Source organism: Nicotiana attenuata, chromosome 8, assembly GCF_001879085.1.
Source record: "Nicotiana attenuata strain UT chromosome 8, NIATTr2, whole genome shotgun sequence".
Classification (NCBI taxonomy): Eukaryota; Viridiplantae; Streptophyta; class Magnoliopsida; order Solanales; family Solanaceae; genus Nicotiana; species Nicotiana attenuata.
In genome coordinates, this window is record NC_031996.1 from 9,687,418 (window position 1) to 9,708,013 (window position 20,596).

The 20,596-nt window shown below is 34.7% G+C and overlaps 2 protein-coding genes and 1 non-coding gene across 4 annotated transcripts; 1 reads left to right on the forward strand and 2 right to left on the reverse strand.

Annotated features, from left to right (window-relative positions):
• LOC109231478 lies at positions 2,136-3,237 on the forward strand. Its single transcript, XM_019397138.1, has 2 exons — positions 2,136-2,452; positions 2,778-3,237. The coding sequence occupies exons 1-2, from the start codon at positions 2,136-2,138 to the stop codon at positions 3,235-3,237; spliced, it is 777 nt and encodes a 258-aa protein (XP_019252683.1).
• LOC109230885 (protein IQ-DOMAIN 1-like) lies at positions 8,911-14,274 on the reverse strand. 2 transcript variants are annotated; one of them, XM_019396352.1, is made up of 6 exons: positions 14,144-14,274; positions 11,153-11,254; positions 10,914-11,070; positions 9,793-10,020; positions 9,284-9,397; positions 8,911-9,189 (listed from the first exon to the last, which is right to left on the reverse strand). In XM_019396352.1, exons 2-6 carry the CDS (start codon positions 11,224-11,226, stop codon positions 8,929-8,931), a joined length of 834 nt encoding a protein of 277 aa, XP_019251897.1. In that variant the 5' UTR covers positions 11,227-11,254; positions 14,144-14,274; the 3' UTR covers positions 8,911-8,928. The 2 variants fall into 2 exon arrangements, with proteins under 2 accessions (XP_019251897.1, XP_019251898.1); XM_019396353.1 differs by lacking the exon at positions 14,144-14,274 and adding an exon at positions 11,397-14,133.
• TRNAI-UAU lies at positions 16,166-16,239 on the reverse strand. The gene has a single exon. It is a non-coding gene; the product is annotated as a tRNA-Ile (tRNA).

The following is a 20,596-nucleotide window of genomic DNA, read 5'->3' on the forward strand; positions in this document are numbered from 1 at the left end:
TGACACCAAATTTTACATGCAAGTCTTAAATGACATAACGCATCCATTCCCAGTCTCGGAATTCCATTTGGACCTTGATAACACAAAAACCCGCTCCAAACCAAATTTAAAGAACTTCAAAATCCTTAAGGAATCAACTTTCACTATTAGGCGCCAAAACGCTCCCAGGTCATCCAAAACCCGATCCGGACATGCGACCAAGTCCAAAATCATCATACGAACCTGCTGGAACCTTCAAATTCGGATTCCGAGGTTGTTTACTCAAAATGTTGACTGAAGTCAAACTTGGCCTTTTAAGCCAACCTTAAGGAACCAAGTGTTCCGATTTCAACCCAAACTCTTCCAAATCCCGAACCAACCATCCCCGCAAGTCATAAATTAGTTAAAGCAAGTACTGAAAGTCTTATTCAGGGGAACGGGATTCTAGAAAGCAAAACGACTGGTCGGATCGTTACACTCAGTTTGCTCAAAAGCTTTCATCAAACCAATTCAATCAATTGGTCAACCGTCTGAATCAAATAAAAATAGGCCAGTAGATTGAATTGAATAACTAGGTTGGAGAGTTGGCCAAAAATTCAAGTGTCTCTTAGTTTTAACTTCTTTTGGGTGCATTTTGCAGGGCCCTCTCATGAAGAGCCCTCAAGTTTTTGGTGAAGCTAAGGAAGGACTTTACTTAGTATAGCCTAATGTGATAGAGTCTAGGAGCCTATCTTTAAAGGCTACAACATCTTTGTTTAAGAAGTCTTTTTCTAATTTAGTTTCAGCTTCTTTTTCTTTTCCTATCTTAGCAAAAACAGAATCTGATGTAAGGTTAGGATGTAAGATTGGGGCATTTGCCTTTCAATGCAATGAAGCATATCAATTCCATTTCATTTCTCTCTACTCCTATTTGTGATTGTGATATATGTCCTCAAGCAAGACAGTCTAGATTACCATTTCCAATTAGTCACATCAAAACTAATCAAGTCATTGATCTAATTCACATTGACACATGGGGACCTTATAAGACTCCTACTCATAATGGATATAAATACTTTCTCACCATTGTGGATGATTTCAGTAGAGCAACTTGGACTTACTTGTTAAGCACAAAGAGCAATGCATTTTCTATCTTGAAATATTTCTTAAACGTGGTGGAAAGACAATTCAATGATAAAGTAAAGATTATCATATCTGATAATGCTTTAGAATTAGGGAAAGCTAATGCTGCCTCTATATTTCTGCAATCTCAAGGAATTCTACATCAGACTTCATATGTGGGTACTCCTCAACAAAACAGTATTGTAGAAAGGATGCACAGACATTTATTAGAGGTAGCCACAGCTGTATTGTTTCAGTCCAAGGTGCCTATATCTTATTTGGGGGAATGCATATTGACAACTACTTTTTTGATCAACAGATTCCCATCTAAGGTGCTTAAAGGTAAAACTCCCTATGAAATATTTTTTGAGCAGGCACCCTCCTATTCTTTCTTGAGATGTTTTGGTTGTTTATGCTATACCTCTACCTTGTCACATCACAGAGGAAAGTTTGAACCTAGGGCAAAGGCATGTGTTTTCATGGGTTATCCTATTGGACAAAAAGGACACAAACTATTGGATCTGACTACTAAGAAACTATTTGTTTCTAGGGATGTTCATTTTTTTAGCATACTTTTCCTTTCACCTATATCACCTCTACTAAACTAGGTTCCTCTTCTCCATTAGTCCAGACTCCTTTAATTTTTCCTCCTCCTCCAAGTCATTTCGCTCCTGATACTCCTCCTCAGCACTCACCTACACCATAATCTACACCCACACCTCACACCAATCCTACTTGTTCCCTACATTCTACTTTCCCTGCTCATTCTCCTACTTCCCCTGCTCATTCTCCAATCTCTTCTTCCCCACCAATTCCCCTTAGGAGATCAAACAGAGATAACATAGGAACCCTGCCTGGTTATTTTAAAGACTATGTTTGCGGTAACATCTACCTCACTAATCTCACCACCTCTTGCCTTTCCTCTCCTTCCTCAGCACCTACATTGTCTTTTTCTGCACTTTCTACCTCTAACAAACATCTTATTCACATGCTATACTATTTCAGACGCTACCAGTTACACTCAGGCTTGTTCCAATCCATGATGGGTCCAAGCTATGGATTCTGAACTCAAAACTTTGGAAGAGAACCACACTTGGGATGTTGTTCTCTTACCTTCTGGCAAGAAAGCACTTCCTTGTAAATGGGTTTACAAGGCCAAGCACCATGCTAATGGTACTGTTGAAAGGTTAAAGACCAAGCTAGTTATAAGGGGTGATGTTCAGAGAGAAGGCATTAATTACACAGAAACCTTCTCTCTAGTTGTCAAAATGACAACAATCAGATGTTTGCTTTCTATTGCAGTCAAGAAAGGGTGGTCTATTTCTCAATTTGATGTGGGTAATGCTTTTTACATGGGGAGTTGCAGGAAGAGGTCTATATGAAGTTCCCTGCTGATTTGTCTTCCCCCAGACCTAACCATGTTTGTCGACTTAAAAAGTCTCTTAATGGCTTGAATCAAGCCTCTAGACAATAATATGCCAGACTTGCCGGAGCCCTCAGTTTTAAGGGATTCTCTTCCTCTCTAAACGACTATTCCCTATTTTTTAAACAAACAGGGAACCTCATTTCTATTGTTGATTTATACGTTGATGATATTCTCATTACAAACAATAATTTTTGTGAATTATTAGATCATCAAGCATTTCTACATTCTGAGTTTAAAATGAAGGACCTTGGACCTCTTCACTACTTCTTAGGCATGGAGATTTTAAGAGAGCAGGATGGAATTATTATCACTCAAAGGAAATTACCACTGACTTGCTTGTTGAAATTGATTGCTCCACTCTCCCACCGGTTTCTTCTCCGCTTGATCCATCTTCCAAATTGGTTGCCAATTCTGGAGCTCCTTTATCTGATGCTTCCCTCTATCGTCGTCTTGTTGGCAAGCTTAATTATTTGACCCACATGCGGCCTGACCTTTCATTTGCCATTCTAATTCTCAGCCAATTCATGAAACACCCTTACATTGGGCATTTCACAGCAGCTTTGCGAGTCTTTTGTTATCTTCACTCTAATCCCAGCCAGGGTTTGTTCCTCAATGCTCAGACCTTTTTTGATCTATTGGCTTTCAGTGATGCTGATTGGGGTTCTTGCTGTGATAGTCGTCGTTCCGTCAGTGGGTTTTTCATCGGCTTAGGTGGTTCACCGGTGTCTTGAAAATCTAAAAAGCAAGCCTCTGTGTCTCTCTCTTCCGCTGAAGGAGAGTATCGTTCAATCCGTCGATTGGTGGCTGAACTCACATGGTTGACTTGTCTACTCACAGATCTATCTGCTCCCCCTCCGATTTCGGTTTCAATTTTTTCTAACAGTCAAGCGGCCATTCATATTGCCCGGAATCCCGTCTTTCACGAGAGAACTAAACACGTTGAACTCGATTGCCACTTTGTTAGGCAACAGTTCCTTTTCGGTCTCATCTCCCTCTCATTTATTCCCTCAAAACTTCAACTTGCCGATCTATTCACCAAACCCTTGTCATGGCCTTTTCACAGACCGTTTCTTGGCAAGTTAGGGGTATCTTCTATCCCATCCAACTTGAGGGGGGATGTTGGAATACATCGCTCTTAGTCTAACCATTTGATATCTCAGAAAGGAATTGATATAGAAGAAGAGAAGAAAGGAATCGATGAAGAAGAAGAGAAGAAAGGACTAAAGGTCTTAGACAAAACAACTAATGCTAAGACTTGGTCTTAGCCCATCCTTTGAAAAGCCACGTGATAGGCAACGTGACATCATCTCAACCAACAAGCAAAATAATGAAGAATCTTATCTGAACCGTTCAAAGCATGGTCACATTCTAGATCCTTCTCACATGCACACAAAGACCACATGCTGAAGGAATAATAGTTAGTTATATTGTTAGAATTAAGCTAGTAGAAATAGGACAAGCATATATAATTCATAGGCTATTTTTTTATTTTCTGATTCTTTGTAAATAGTTAATACTTGTATAAATACACAGTCTTCTTGTAGAAAAATTTCCCAATTCTCTTCTTCAAATTCCTACAACAATACCAAACATACAATACATTATAAAACGACGGGTAACAATGATCCAAACAGATTGTAATAGTCCAGTTCCATTGGTTAGGAAAATATAGACCTGTTGTCTAGGTCCATTCTGCTCTAACCTTTGTATTTATATATATTGAGTTAAAGTTGGTGATTTAAGAATAATTAAGAAGTTGTAGTATTTCTATTGTTTTAATGTACAAACACATCCCCCGCGGCCACGCCTGTCATGTATCCTGGGCAAGACCTTCACATTCCAATACTAACACTGATCTACATTATTTTAGTATAGTTATTGATAAAATCTGAAAGTAGAATGGGAATTAACTTAACTATGGAGAAAACACAGAAGAAAAGAAAATACTGTAGTTTGCGAGTAAGAAATTAAGCGGGCGTTTGAACATATGAATTGTAAAATTTCAAAAAAGGGTGAAAAAAATTTTCGAGTGAAAATGGTATTTGAAATTTGAGATGTATTTGGACATGAATAGAATTTTGGGTTGTTTTTGAAGTTTTGTGAATGATTTGAGTGAAAATTTTGGAAAACAACTTTTTGGAGTTTTTCAAAATTTCCAAAATACATCTTCAAGTGAAAATTGAAAATTTTATGAACAACCGCTGATTTCGGAATAAAATGAAATTTTTTTGGAAAAAGGAAAAAATTTTCTCATGTCCAAACGGGCTCTAGGTGTTTTTACTTTTCTTTATTTTTGAGACAATTGAAAACACCGAGTATTACGGCACTTCTTCAGAATCATCACGTTCAAAACTAGATTGCACTAACATTAATAAAATGGGTGAAAGCTAAACAAGCTGAGTTTTTACGTATGCTGAAGTATTTGTCTTGTAGTTTAATCAAGCTGAAGTTATTTAGTTCATATGTAAAAATTTTAGGAAAACGAGCTGAAACATAGATGCACTGTGCAAAAATAAAACATAAATTAAAATTTAATATTGCACAAAAACTTCAGCATAAAGTGCTGAAGTTTTTTAGTTAATCTTTAAAAACTTCAGCTGAACGAGGTGAAGTTTTCTTCCTACACTGGGTAATAATAAAAACATAAATTACAATTTAATATTGAACAAAACCTTCAGCCTCTGATTTAAAAGGCAGAACTGGGACTCGCCCGGGGCTCGCCCCGGGGCGAAGCACTCTTAAAACACCCCTAGGCTTATGTGTGGGACTTAGTGTGACGACCCGGCCGGTCGTCTCATGAGTTACCGGTCCGTTTCCCCCATTTCTGCTTCTTATTGCTTTGTTCATCTGACAAAAATTTCCGCATATTATGCAGTGGAAAACTTTAGCATATTTGAATTTGTCGGATTAGAATGTTAGAATTCAACGTGAATCAGATTTAGAATGCAAATTCAGCATATCAGTGAAGATGAATCGTGAAATCAATCAGAAAACATATATCATCAAATCAATCAGTTTCAAAAACTATTTTGAATTCTGAAGATGAATTTGAATACTCGCAATGTATTTTGTAATTTTGAATTTGAAATTTGAATCTGGTTCAAATCTGGTTTGCGAGAGGCGATCTGAGGAGAAACGGAGTGATGGAGGAGAACCGTAAATTGATTTATGCGTGATGCATCTTTTATATGTTTTGGAAGGGGTATAAATGTCATATTATTACGGATTTTTTGTTAGTTGGCTACAAAATAAATAGTTTTTAAAAATAGGGTGCAGGTTAAAAGGTGGCATAAATATAGGGTACGGCTGCAAATCCCCCATTTATTTAACACTCCTAATTCCAACTAATTTGCAAAATTAGCCTAATGACCTATTTTCTAACAATTAACTAATTCATTTAGCTAACAGAAATATGCAAAGTTACTAATGTATTTTTGATATTTTAGAGTTTAATAAATACAACTAATTATACTATTAAAATCTAAAAATGCAAAAATTAAAAATATTTTTGTTATTTTTTAAGATTTAAAATGCTTCTAAAAATGCACCAAACACAAATACGTATGAAACAAATCAAGTAAAATATTGAAAAATTTCTAAAATTCTATAAAATAATTAAAAGCTATTTTTTGAGATTTTTTAGGAGTAATTTCCTATGTGGGTCAAAAATTAGGTGCTCACAGTTGTTAGTAGTAATATGTATATTGGTAAAGGTTCTTTTTAAGTTACAAGATATTAGCCATTTGTTTCAATACGCTACATTGGTTCTTGTTGTAAAAAACTTTACGAACATATATAAAGATTTGAGTAGTTTAATTAAAAATTCTAAAATATTAGGCAGAGTTCTACTATAAAAAATTAAAAAATAAAAATAAAAACATAAAAACTTAAAAAAAAAAGATTTACTGCGTACATTCCTAGTATCATGACCATTCAAGGACATAATGTCGAGATACTCAATGATCTTATCCTAGGTATTCTAGCTCACACGATACGTATGACTATGATTTGAAGCCTTATGTATATATAAAAATTGATTGTTCAACAAACATGTAGGACTCCCATAAAATAATAGGCATTGTGATGGGTATTTGTGTTGAACGAAATTAATATGATGTGACAAGTGTCAGCGAACGACCGGCGATGCGATATAGGTAAATTGAAGCATATAGTAGATTAGTAGTTATGCTACATGCAAGGGCGGATCTAATGTGTTACTGGTTATGAGTTCACGTGAACTTAGTAATTTTTGTTCAAACATTATATTTATTTTTAAGAAATTCACAAAATTGTCAATAAATTTGTGGCACCGAACTCAGTTATTATTATAATCTTAATTTGAAGTCATTGTAGGAAACCATAAACCTTAAATCCTGAATCCATCTCACGCTAGATCGGCATGGACATGGAAATTAGCATGCAAACGTTCACGCTGAAATGTTTAAGGTTATGCACGCGGTTAGAATCCCATACTGGTTGAAGGTATGAAGTGTCGTCGAGTCAATTACTCAAATGGTCATTCAACTATCCCAAATTGTCTTCTAAAGTCACTTTTCTTTCGTTTGTAACAACAAAGTCACTGAACTATGCCTATTGCAATCAGAAGGTCATTCAACTAGATTTTCCAAAATTTGAATTGCAAAATACATATTTAACCCTCTAAATTATAAACATTTATCTTCTTTTTAATATTTTTTTAATATTAACAACAATAATCCAAGAATTTATTTACACAATTCGAAATGAAAGAAAATAAAGGTTGTAAAATATATATTCCATGCACGTAATATAAAAATAATTATATAAATAAAGGTATTTTTATAATATACATTATATATTCTNAAGGTATTTTTATAATATACATTATATATTCTTGAAAATTATGCTCAAATATATTATTATGTTTCTACCAACTTTCCGACGACACAAAGTTATGTCACCCGAAAGCAGGGGGACTATCTGTATAGGGTAAATATGCTATGTTAAGTCGTGCATGGAATATATATAATATAATTGAGAATAATTTTCAAAAATATATTATGTAAATTATAAAAATACCTTTATTTAAAGAATTATTTTATATTACGTGCATGAAATATATATTTTACAACCTTTATTTTCTTTCATTATGAATTGTGGATAAATTTTTGAATTTTTATTGTTAATACTAAAATTATTATTACTAACAAATTATTCTAATTAATTTTCTACTATGCTCATTAATTTGTTATTCCAGCATTATATATGCTTAAATACTTTTTTTAATTTATAAATAATATTTATTTGTTCTATAGGTAAGTCAATAATGTAAATTAAAAAGGAAAAATCCTAATATTAAAAAGTTTTAAAAAAATAAAAAGAAGATAAATGTCTATAATTTAGAGGGTAAAATAGGTATTTGGCAATCCAAAATTTGGAAAATCTAGTTGAGTGATCTTCTGTGTGCAATATGCATAGTTCAGTGACTTTGTTGTTACAAACGAAACAAAAGTGACTTTAGGAGATAATTTGGGATAGTTGAGTGACCATTTGAGTAATGGACTCAAATGACGTCTATATATGATAATATTAAACAATACTCAGCTCGGACTTTTGGACTTGAGCTATGTTCGAGGTTCATTTTCTCAACACATGCTTAAGTGAAACAAAATATTAAGTATTTGTATACTTTCCAAACAACAATTAAACAAAATATCCTTTTCTTTAAAACTTGAATTTCACATATGAAACCAACATGGGATACACGTAACAGCAGGGGCGGAGCCAGCATATCGCATACGAGTTCGGTCGAACCCAGTAATTATCTTGTATTTATCTTAAAAAATTCATTGAATATGTAAAAGTTATTAGTTTAGAACTCAGTAACATAAAAGAATTAGAACATCGAACCCATAAGCTTTAAATCCTGGTTCCGCCTCTGCGTGACAGTACCTGAAAACATTCAATGGTTTGTCTAATTACAATGTAATTACCAAGCAATAAGATTTTACTATACCAAAAACACTCTGCAATATCTTTTACATCATGTACAAAACAGATGTTCTGACCAAAATATTTCATGACAAAAACAACAAAGGAACATAGAAACTGAATATTCTGACCTTTGAACCTATAAAAGAACGATTCAAATGAACTATAACTTATCTATACACATTATAACCGAGAAATAACTTATTTTCTTAAATATACATAAGCTCGTAAGAACTTGGAAATTTAGAGGAAAAACTCTCAAATTTCACCGCTCAAACACATCCAACTTCAAGTTTTTCGCCATCAACCTCAGCCGAACTGTGGAAACACGTCTTAGCTCGAACATGTTATCTTCTTTTCAGTTGCTTTTAGGATACCATCACCTGTTTTTCAATGCTTGCGTCAACTTTGTTGATTCCTTTCTCTGCAGTCAATTTATCAGCTGCTTCGTACTATAGCCTTCGAGGCTTTATAGTGCGTTTCTGATTAGCAAAAGTTGATTTAACAAAAACTGGCGTTTTTATTGTTTGAGTTTTGTTACTTTTAGGAGTCTTCCTTGCTATCCTTTTGGCCATTTTTGGAGTTGATTGAACAGGAATTCGGCATTCCCACGGATGAGCAGCAATCCAACGATCCGTCCAGCTCCAGCCCCAGTTAGCTTTGCTGATATCATGGTTACTTGATCCGAATATTGGGTTGGAATTGGCCCTCCACTGTGAAATAATATGTCAATCAATGATGATTCTTGTTTTGAAATGACAATGTAAAAAGTATATAATCTAGAGAATCATATCAAATTTAACGTACCTGATGAGAAAATGCATATGCCATAGTTCGCTCCCGCTTCACTGCTGCTTCTTCTCTCTGGTGTATTCTTGCTAGAACAACTTCCATTGTTTCAGGGCCACCACTCCACTCTACCTGTCAGTCACTCACTCATGTTAATGAAGTAACGAAAACTTAATACTCTCTTTGTCCCAGGTTATGTGACACTCTTTCCTTTCTAGTTTGTCCAGGAAAAAATGACGCATATCTATACTTAGAAACAATTTAACTTAAACATTCTCATTTTAGCCTTAATGAAATTTGTAGTCATACAAATTTTTATGGCTTGTTTTAGACCATAAGTTCTAAAAATCTTTCTTTCTTCGTTAAACACTGTTCCATGCCAAACACCATCACAGAAAATAGGACGGAGCGAGTACTACATAATTCAGGGCCAAGCCTATGCAGAAAACTTGTTAAGGTAAACTACTCATGAGTCATGATATAAAGCAAATATGAAAGCAGAACTTAAGAAAACAGCTAATTCTAACCTCTACGTTATGAAGCTTTGCTTCTAGCTTCAATTGATTCTCCAGCTTCTTCTGCTTCAGACGCCCTTCTATTACCATACTAACACGGCGAGCTCTAATCTCAGTTTGTATCCTGTTCCATGAATGGAGATTGCTTAAAGCTGCTGAAGCTTGTTTTTTCACTGAAGAGCTTTGTGTCATAGACTGTAATCTTGATATTCGTTTCAAGGAACGTAAAGTTTTCCTTGCCTGAAAAGGTAGAAAAAATCTATTCAACTTAAAGAAAAGAGTAAGTAGCAATTTCTTTGGAAAACTCTCTAAGAAAACAACTTTATATTGCAAGATAACACAAATAGAAACCAATATAAAGTTTGAAGAATACATTCAGAATAAATAACAACAAGAAGTGCACTTCCATACCAAACTAGTCGTGATCGGCTATATGAATCCTCAATATCCATCCCACTACATTGAACAATACACTCATATCTCTTTATTGAGGGGAAAAAATTCAAATATATGCAGCATTTTTTGGAAGGGAGGCCTTAGCGTAACCGGTAAAGTTGCCTTCATGTAACCAAGAGGTCACGGGTACGAGCCATGAAAACAGCGTCTTGCAGAAATGTATGATAAGGCTGCGTACAATAGACCCTTGTGGTCCGGCGAAGCGCATAGCAGGAGCTTAGTGCACCAGGCTGCCTATATGCAACATTTTTTCGAGTAGATTCATTCCCTGGCTAAGAGTCTCTATGCAGGTTTTGAGTCACCCAACATCATTGCTTTCTTTTCACTAATACATCAATCATTATTCTTAATATTAATGGATAAATTCTCTGTTTCCCTTCAAGAGTGTAATCCTACTTTACAATATGGCAAAAATACTTTAGTGTGAACTGCATTTAATTTTCGCAATCCTACTTTTTCTTTATTACTTTTCGGGTTGATCAGGTGGCGACAAACTTAAGCTGTGACACGCCTACTGAAAAGATACAAAAGAAAGCAACAAATATCAATTGCCTGAGTATGTGCTTCCTTAATTGGATTATGTCCTAAAACATTTTTCTTTTCAAGGAAAAGACATCAGAAAAGGAATTCACTTTAACGACTATTTGCTTTAATCTTAGTGCACACTGTGTGTTTACCACATATGCACGGAAAGCTGTCTGAATCTTTGTGGCCGCTTTATCCTCAAGAGGCATTTCCAGTTCCCTGTGATTTTTGATAGAAGCGCCACTTGTTCTTCTTGAACGCTCTTTCTGAGAGTTGTCGTCCCCCTTGCGTCCAATAGAAGTTCCCTGTCTCAAGAAAAAACTACGTATCGCATTGATCTTGTCTAGTTAAAGGAGAAATGTTGATACAAGTAACAACTAGGGAAGCTTACCTTAATCTTTTCGATCTGTCATCTTTTGCTTTTCTCAAACTGATTACATTTTTAAGACAGTATCCAGAACCCATTGCAGATGCTTGTTATATGTATCTTACTCTGCAGGGCATAACAAATTGAAAAGGAAAGAGTATTAGTTATGAACAAGTGTATTCGAACTTGAAAGAAGTGAAAAAAATTCCCCGACAAAGGGTATTCTATATATATATATATTATATACCTCTAAAACTTAGTATTTTACCTATATACACAATGTAGTTTTTCGACAAAGAGTGGTCAATTGACCACCCATAGGAGAATGTAGCTTCGCCCCTGGTTATGAAGTTTGTTACTTTTCATATGCCACGGCTAATATATACTTGAATCAGAGGATAGAAGACAATGAATATATTTCAAATGATTGTGCATTAGGAAGGAGATTTGGACTTTCAAATACAACTTTTACACATGGAAATGTGACTTGAACCAAAAAAATTGAAAATTAAGTAGTCGGCAACTCTCAGCTGTTTACATGTATTTACTTTGATTTGTTTTACTTCTCACTTTGCGTAGGCAGGAAGCTGGGAGATTAAGCAGGACTACAATCTCTAAAGCTACAAATGGAGCGAATGGATAGTGAGGATTCATGTAGGCGATCTCGACTAGTTTGGAAGTTGGAATCCAAACGTAGTTGTTGTTGTACACTCTCCACAACGACAAGACCGACTGGAAAGAGTTATTGACATGTGATTATTTATTCCAAAAATCAAGCTATTATATTCGCAGATCCATTATTTTCAATCACTACGCAGAAAATCTAAAGCCAATGTTCTGCAATAAAAAGCTACCCAGCCTAGCACATGTTATATTATAGGGAAGCAAATTATTTCCTCTAATTTTTCATCATAATCAAATTTTCAATTGATAGATTATACAGCACATGAACCAAAACAAATATACTTAATAATCCCACACGGCCACACCTTGCATCTATCAGCAGAAAATATGTAACAAATTAACTACTGCTTAATGAAAATCTTATGCTAGCAACTAGCAATCATCGTCTTATGATGTACAATCAAGCAAAAGATGGTCTTAGAAACACTGACTGTCAAGCAAATGCAAAGGTGATTTTCCAACCCAAATAGGAGTAACCTTTCAAATTCCGCAATGTCCAGTTCTAAGTAGAAATCACCTCATATACGCAGAACTCCATGTCCTAGGCACAAAGCTCCTTGTACGTCAAACTTATATAACCAACAACAACAACATGCCTAGTGTAGTCCCACAAAGTAGGGTCTTGGGAGGGTAGGATCTACGCAGACCTAACCCCGACCTTTGTGAAGGTAGAGAGGTTGTTTCCGATAGACCCCGGGTCAAACTAATATAACCATGTAGCAATACCTAATTGGCTCAGACCTATTCATAATTGTAGTCAGAATAAGTGTATCCTCACAAAAATTGATCAAGTATTGCTTAATATCTATCTACGGTCTAGGGGAATCCATGATCTAACATGCATTACTCCATATAACACTAGGGGTCCATTGAGAAAAGCTCCAAATAGGTAGTAGAAGACTCCGTAAGCAGAGACGGATCCAAGTATGAGTATCAATGCACCCAGTGGCGGAGCTAAGACTACATATAATGGAGATTCAAAAAAGAAATACTAGAAATAGGATTTGAACACGTAACCTAAAGCAACTTTTGAACTCCTTTTGCCACTACACTAGAATGTCACACCTATGATTTGAACATATAACTTAAAGCAACTTTTGAACTCCTTTTGCAAAGCAACTTTTGAACTCCTTTTGCCAGTACACTAGAATATTCTCTTATGCCAAGCGGACTCAAGATTTTTTTAAAAGGGCAATCTGGTGTACAAAGCATCCCACATTCACACAGGGTCCGGGGAAGGGCCACACCCTAAGGGGTGTGATGTTGACAGTCTACCCTAATGCAAGCATTAGTTGCTGCTTCCACGGCTCGAACCCCTGACCTATAGGTCATACGGAGACAACTTTACCATTGCTCCAAAGCTCCCATTCAAGGACTCAAGATCTTTTATATATAACAAAAAAGAAACTCATTTTTCCCTACTTGAGCAGTATAATTTTCCGCGAAGGAAATTCAGTTGAATCCCTCACCAACACCTAGCTCTCTGACCGCACCCACTACTTTTTTAGGAGAAAAGGTCAAATTTGTATAAAAATATAATTTTAAGAATTTCTTAACCACACACACATATATAGAATTTGAACTAATCGTGGTGCATAGTGGGATTTTACTGGGTATGTTGTTGTTGAACTAATCGCGGTGCAATCCCACCCATTGCCAACTATGTAAATCCGCCCCGAGTCTAAAATAAAAGAGAAGACAATTTCTGCAGAGCTAATAATCCAATGAGCTAAGCACTACTGTTGATTTCATCAACACACAAATGAGGCATTTCTCTTAGAATTTTTGTCAAACAAAGAGTACTCAGATATATAATTACACCAGAAACTAACAAGAGCACATAAAAATACAAACTTGAAACGTACTACTACTACTACTACTATTACAACAACAGCTACTATGCCTCAATCACAAACAAGTCGGGACTATGTTTCTTGGTTTAAGGTCAACTCATACTACGCCTCAATCACAAACAAGTCGAGACCATGTTTCTCGGTTTAAGGTCAACTCATATCATTATTAAAAGGGCAGCCAATGCACTAAGCTCCCGCTATGCGTGGGGTCGGGGAAGGACCGGAACACAAGGGTCAATTATATGCAGTTTTGACCTGCATTTCTGCAAGAGGCTGTTTCTACAGCTCAAACTCGTCGCCTCCTGATCACATGGCAGTAACTTTACGAGTTAAACCAAGGCTCCCCTTCAACTCATATCGTTATTACACCAAATAAAAACAAAAGTGAAAAATAAGTTCTCTATGTTTTCACTTGGCATATAAATCTATGATAAGGTACAACAATTGAAATAATTAAATTGTGGGTAAAAGAACATACCACAGAGGAAACATTGACATATAGTAGTAGCAACAAGCCCTTGTTATCAAATGGGTATCTTGAAAATACTAAAGAAAACTGAGTGAGAGAAGAGAATAGTAATGATAGTAACAGCAATTGTAAAATAGTATCAGTGGAAGAGAAGAAATACTTCAGAAATATGTGTGTGTGTGGGGGCGGGGGTGGGGGTGGGGTGGGGGTGGGGGGGGGGGGAAGGTTTGGTATTATACATTTTGTCAATGTGTTTATGGTCCCTCAGCTTGACAACAGATTAGTATTTTTTCTAACAGCTTGATTGTTGTTGCGTATTGTATTGTTATTATAATGTTTGTTTTGATTGTTACATAAATTTTATTATATCGTATTATTAAATATACGAAAAATACCAATTTATGTAACGACTCATTTGATGTGGTCACGTTGTTACCTTGTTTTTTTACTCATGTTGCCCTTTCTTATTATTAAATAATCATATTATTATCATTTATCTTTTTTTTTTCAACTATATAATAATTTTTATCTCTTACCCTACTTTTTCTTTGTAATATTGCAAATTTAATTTTCATATTGCTGGTGCATGATATCGCAAACCGACGATATACTATACAATCTATCCAAATGTTATATTCATCAAAACAATACAGTAAACACAATACATTATGAGAATATTTAACAACCATCCAAACAAATTATAAAAGAAGTTGAACGTGAAAAGAACCATAGAATATAAAATCAGGTTTTATGTATTAGGAAAAACTTACTCTTCCCTCAATCAAAGGGGTTTAACAACTCAATCAAATTTTTATTTCTGTAGTCAAGTCAAGAATACACTGCTACAACTACTGCTTAACCAACAGCCTACAATATGGCTTTAATTGGGAAGGCCTTTCTCTCCTAAAATGATTCCAAATTAAATATCCTTTTAAAGTAAGTAATTCATATATAAATAATATTTTTTATTATTAATTATCGCATAAGAGTTTTTTCATAATTAAACATTCTATAAAAGATTTTTATATTATAATAATTGCATAACTAGTATGTGAATCAAACGCCCTTGGTTAAGGGAAAGCTATACAATATAACCACGCTAAAAAATAAGAGCAGACATAAAATATATTTTTATATATTAATATTTAACATACAAAAAATGTGCATATTTTATACACAATCAATATATATTTTTATATGTTGGCTAGCGAATATAATTATTTTTTCCCGATTGATCAGATGTGTTACTTGCCCTAAGGTTTAAGCTCTCGATCCCACAAAAAATTCTCTTTCTTTTCTATTTATGTGCCCACTTTACTCTAAAAAAAGGTCTTTAAAAAGGAAGAAAATGTTTATAAAATTGCCAACTATTGAAAAGTCAAAGCTTAAAAGAATAAGAGAATACTCATGATATGATATCAAATTAAAGCTTTGAAGCTAATGCAAATTTTCAAACAGTCGACATCAATCATTAAGCTCAGTAGGGTAGTACTGAAATAATGGAGACAAATTATGTCAACAATTTGATAAACTCAAGAGTTGGCAATAAAAATGAGTGGAAAAAGAGGAATAAATAATAATTGAAGAATCAACCTTTAGACGACCAACCAACTGCTTAACTATAATATGTATATATTCAGTATATAATTTATATAAATTAATTAGGAAAAGTAAATAGTGATCTATTTGTATAAAGATCTCGCATAATTTTAATAACTTAAGAGGGCAATCCTATCATTTCGACTGAGATAAGAATACTCACTATCATCAATCAAGCACAAAAAAAGTAAGGTGATTATATTAATTCAACCCACAAAAGAATGCTATCAATCATCAAAACAAGAACATTAGTATCTGTCATAATCTTAGTTATTCTTATTATTTGGCTTAGTTGGTTAATTTTTAAGTAGATCATTTTGCAATACTGTAAAGTGTAAATGTGGCATATGCAATAAAAACATAAAGAAGCGGGCCCACTCCCAGCCCGTACAGCCCCCCAGAAAAAAAACAAATGGGCCCAGCTTGAGAATATGGTCCCGGCGGGGCTCGAACCCGCGACCTTCGGCTCATAAGACCAACGCTCTAACCAACTGAGCTACGGGACCATTTGTTTTCAAAGTAAACTTTCTATTTATAGTTACTGTATTATCACCTCTCTTCAAAACATTTACCAGTTCCAATTCAAATAAATTTTTATTTGTAATTGTGTTCTATATAATAAATTAAACTATTCTTTAGAACCAATAAATTTTTCTTACGAGTACTATTGCTTCTCATTTTATTGCAAAAATGGGTGTTCTAAATGGGTATCAGTGTTAAAATATAAAAAAGGGTAGTTTAGTCTTTTCATAATTAGGGGTTAAGTCTGTTAGTATATTTAAACTAACACGTATGTATTAGTTGTTAAGTTTCTTCTTGATTTTCAGTTAATGAATAACATAGAAACCTCCGCCTATTCTCTCTCTCTAATTCTCTATACTTCTCTCTAATTCATCTTCTTCTTCTTCATACTTCTCATTTGTATTCACTGTGTTTTTAGCTGAATTATAACGTGGTATCAGAGCCGTACAAGCTGTGGAATCGAATCTTGTAAATCGATCAACACATAGTTACAATACTAGAAGAAAAATCTGATTATTGAAGGTGAAGAATCCGTGGCTATCACTGATGAGCAGTCAAGGGGAAATCCTGCAAATCTGGGCACAAGAGAGCAGAGTACTCAAAATCCTGGAAACTCGATTGCAGGATTGGACTATAATCATCCGCTGTTCCTGTCACCTGCCGATGTAAGTGGAATTCAAATAATTTCTTTTCAGCTGACTGGAATTGAGAACTATTCCATCTGGAATAGGTCAATGAGAGTAGCATTGTTAGGTAGAAACAAACTAGGCATGGTCGACGGGACATGCAAGAAAGAAAATTTTCCAATAACTATGGGAAATCACTGGGAAAGGGTAAATGCAATTGTTCTATCTTGGATTATGAATTCGGTTGCTAAGGGGCTATTAGGAGGAATTATGTATGCTTCTAGTGCTCAAGCTGTTTGGGAAGACTTATTAGAAAGATTTAATAAGGTTGATGGGTCAAGAACCTTCAATCTACACAAAGAAATTGCAACTTTAACTCAAGGGAATGCCTCAGTGTCTGTATATTTTTCAAGGTTGAAAGATTTGTGGGAAGAATTTGAGGCACTAGTTCCTGCTCCTGGATGTGATTGTGAAAAATCAAGGGATTTTGTGTTATATCTACAAAAACTGAAGTTGTACCAATTTTTGATGGGGCTGGATGATTCATATTGACAGGCCAGAAGTCAGATTTTAATGCGTAGTCCCCTACCTACTGTAAATCAGGCGTATGCAATGATAGTTAGTGATGAGAGTCAAAAATCAGTTGCAGCTGTGTCTGGTGTGTTAGGAGCTAATTCCAATGTGATTACTGGTGGGTATGATATGGCTATGTACTCAAGAAATGGCAATGGCAACAATCAGACTCAAAGGTTCAAGAAAAATTACAACATACAGTGTGATTTCTGTAAACTTAAAGGACATAGTAAGGAAAATTGCTACAAAATTGTAGGGTACCCTGCAGATTTCAAGTTCAAGAAGAAAAATTCTGGGACTCACTATCCTAATCATAGTGCAAATGCAGTTAATGTACTCACAGACAACTCTCAGATGGATCAGAATAACACTATGACATTCAACTATGGGGTGAATACAAATGTAGCAGAACAAAATACAAGCAATGGTGTCGATCAAAAACCAAATGCATATGGTTTATCATGTGACAATGCTCCTGGAAATCAGTTAGGAAACTACACCTTCACCAAGGATCAATATGATCAAATTGTCCAAAAGTTAAACAAGATTTCAATATCTTCATCAGACAAATCTGCAGCAAATTTGACAGGTACTCCTAAAGCCCTAATAGTGTCTGATGAATCTTATGATTGGATTATAGATACTGGAGCTACAAATCACATGGTTTCTGATATTAACATGTTAGATACATCATCAATAACTGAAATTGAAAAACCAAAAAAGGTTTTCTTACCAAATGGTGACATAACACAAGTCACACACATAGGGGCAAGTACCTTATCAGATAAAAATACAATATCTAATGTATTTCATGTGCCACAATTCAAATTTAATCTATTATCTGTGTCTAAGGCTACTAAGGAACTAAAATGTTCAGCAACTTTTTTCCCTGATTTTTGCTTCTTCCAGGATCTCTTCACCGGGAAGGTGAGGGAGATTGGTAAGGAAGAAGATGGACTCTACATTTTACTAAGACAAATAATGGAGAAGAATAAAAGGATTGCATTAGCAGCCTCAGAAGTTAAAAATCTAAACAAGCAGCTAGATGTGGATCTATGGCATAGAAGACTTGGTCACATATCTACCATAGGATTACAAAAAATTTTACATACTAGCTTACCAGTCATTAGAGAAAAAATCAGCAAATGCACTGTATGTCCCTTTGCTAAACAAGTTAGATTACCTTTTCATTCTAGTAGTATTAAAAGTACCTACTGTTTCTACATGATACATACAGATTTGTGGGGACCTTACAAAGTGAATACATTTGATGGTAATAGATATTTTCTTACAATTATTGATGACTACTCAAGAATGACTTGGATATTTCTACTTAAATAGAAATCTGATGTGTTTCTATCTCTGCAACATTTCCTTACTTATGTTAAAAACCAGTTTGATAAGACAGTAAAAATTATAAGAACTGATAATGGCACAGAATTTCTAAACTCAATGTGTGATAATATGTTTAAAAACTTAGGAATTACTCATCATAGAACTTGTGTCTATACCCCTCAGCAAAATGGAGTAGCTGAGAGGAAACATAGACATATACTTGAAGTAACCAGAGCTCTTAGATTTCAAGCTCAAATTCCAATCAAATACTGGGGTCATTGTGTTTTAGCAGCAGTATATTTGATAAATAGGATGCCTAGTTCAGTCATAGGTAACAAAATACCTTATGAAAAACTATATTTGAAGAAACCTTCTCTAGAACATCTTAGAGTATTAGGTTGTTTATGTTTTGCAAAAGTTGTACAAGAAAATGACAAACTTATGCCAAGAGCCAATAAAGCTATTCATATGGGATATTTAGAAGTTCAAAAAGGATACATTCTGTTTGATATTGCTAAGCAGTCTTTCTTTGTTAGCAGAGATGTAATATTTAGGGAAGACATATTTCCCCTCAGTCACAGAAACAAAAATGCAGATCAGCCCTTATTTATAGATCCTACTCTACATACAGAAATAACACTAGATGCTATACCTGAAATTAATTTTACAAACAACCAGTCAAACACTATAGTTCAACAACAGAACCAAGACCTTGAGATGTCACAAACAGATACAAATTATTTGTCTTCACCAAGCACAGATATTCAGGATCTAGATGTTCAGGTACATGACCAGTACTTAGAACAAACCACATTAGATCAACAAATAACTCAACAGATTCAAGAGACTCAACCTCAACAAATAAGTGTCAGAAAATCAACAAGAGACAAAAATTCACCTATATGGATGAAAGATTTTGTATCACTAAATATTCACAAGGATGGACCTTATGCAATAAATAAATATCTAGGATATGATCAATTATCACACAAATATCAATCCTATATGAGTGTGTTTTCTTCTGTTATTGAACCTGCAAACTATTCTGAGGCAGTAAAAGATCCTAGATGGGTGGAAGCTATGAATGAAGAAATAAAAGCACTTGAAAACAATAACACCTGGAAAATTGTAACCTTACCAGAAGGAAATAAACCTATAGGGTGTAAATGGATATTCAAAATAAAATACAAAGCTACAGGTGAGATTGAAAGGTTTAAAGCTAGATTAGTAGCAAAGGGTTACAGTAAAAAAGAGGGGATTGATTACCAAGAAACTTTTTCACCTGTAGTGAAAATGGTAACTGTCAGAACTATTTTAGCCTTAGCAGCAGCAAAACAGTGGCATATACATCAAATGGATGTATATAATGCCTTTCTTCAAGGAGATCTTCACGATGAAATTTACATGGATTTGCTCCAAGGATTTTCAAGTCAGGGGGAAAACAAAGTAGTATGTAGACTAATCAAATCCTTGTATGGGCTTAAACAAGCACCAAGGCAATGGAATGCAAAGCTATCAGAAGCTTTGTTAAAATTTCAGTTCAGACAAAGTCAGTTTGATCATTCTCTATTTATAAAAAGGACAAATGAGGGAAGTGTAATAGTACTAGTCTATGTTGATGATATGTTAATCACAGGAGATAACTTAAAATTAATTGAAGAAACTAAACAATCTCTGCATAAAGCTTTCAAGATGAAAGATTTGGGAGAGTTAAAATATTTTCTGGGCATTGAATTTGCAAGGTCAAAGGATGGAATTATAATGCATCAAAGAAAGTATGCTCTAGAACTTATATCTGAAGCAGGAT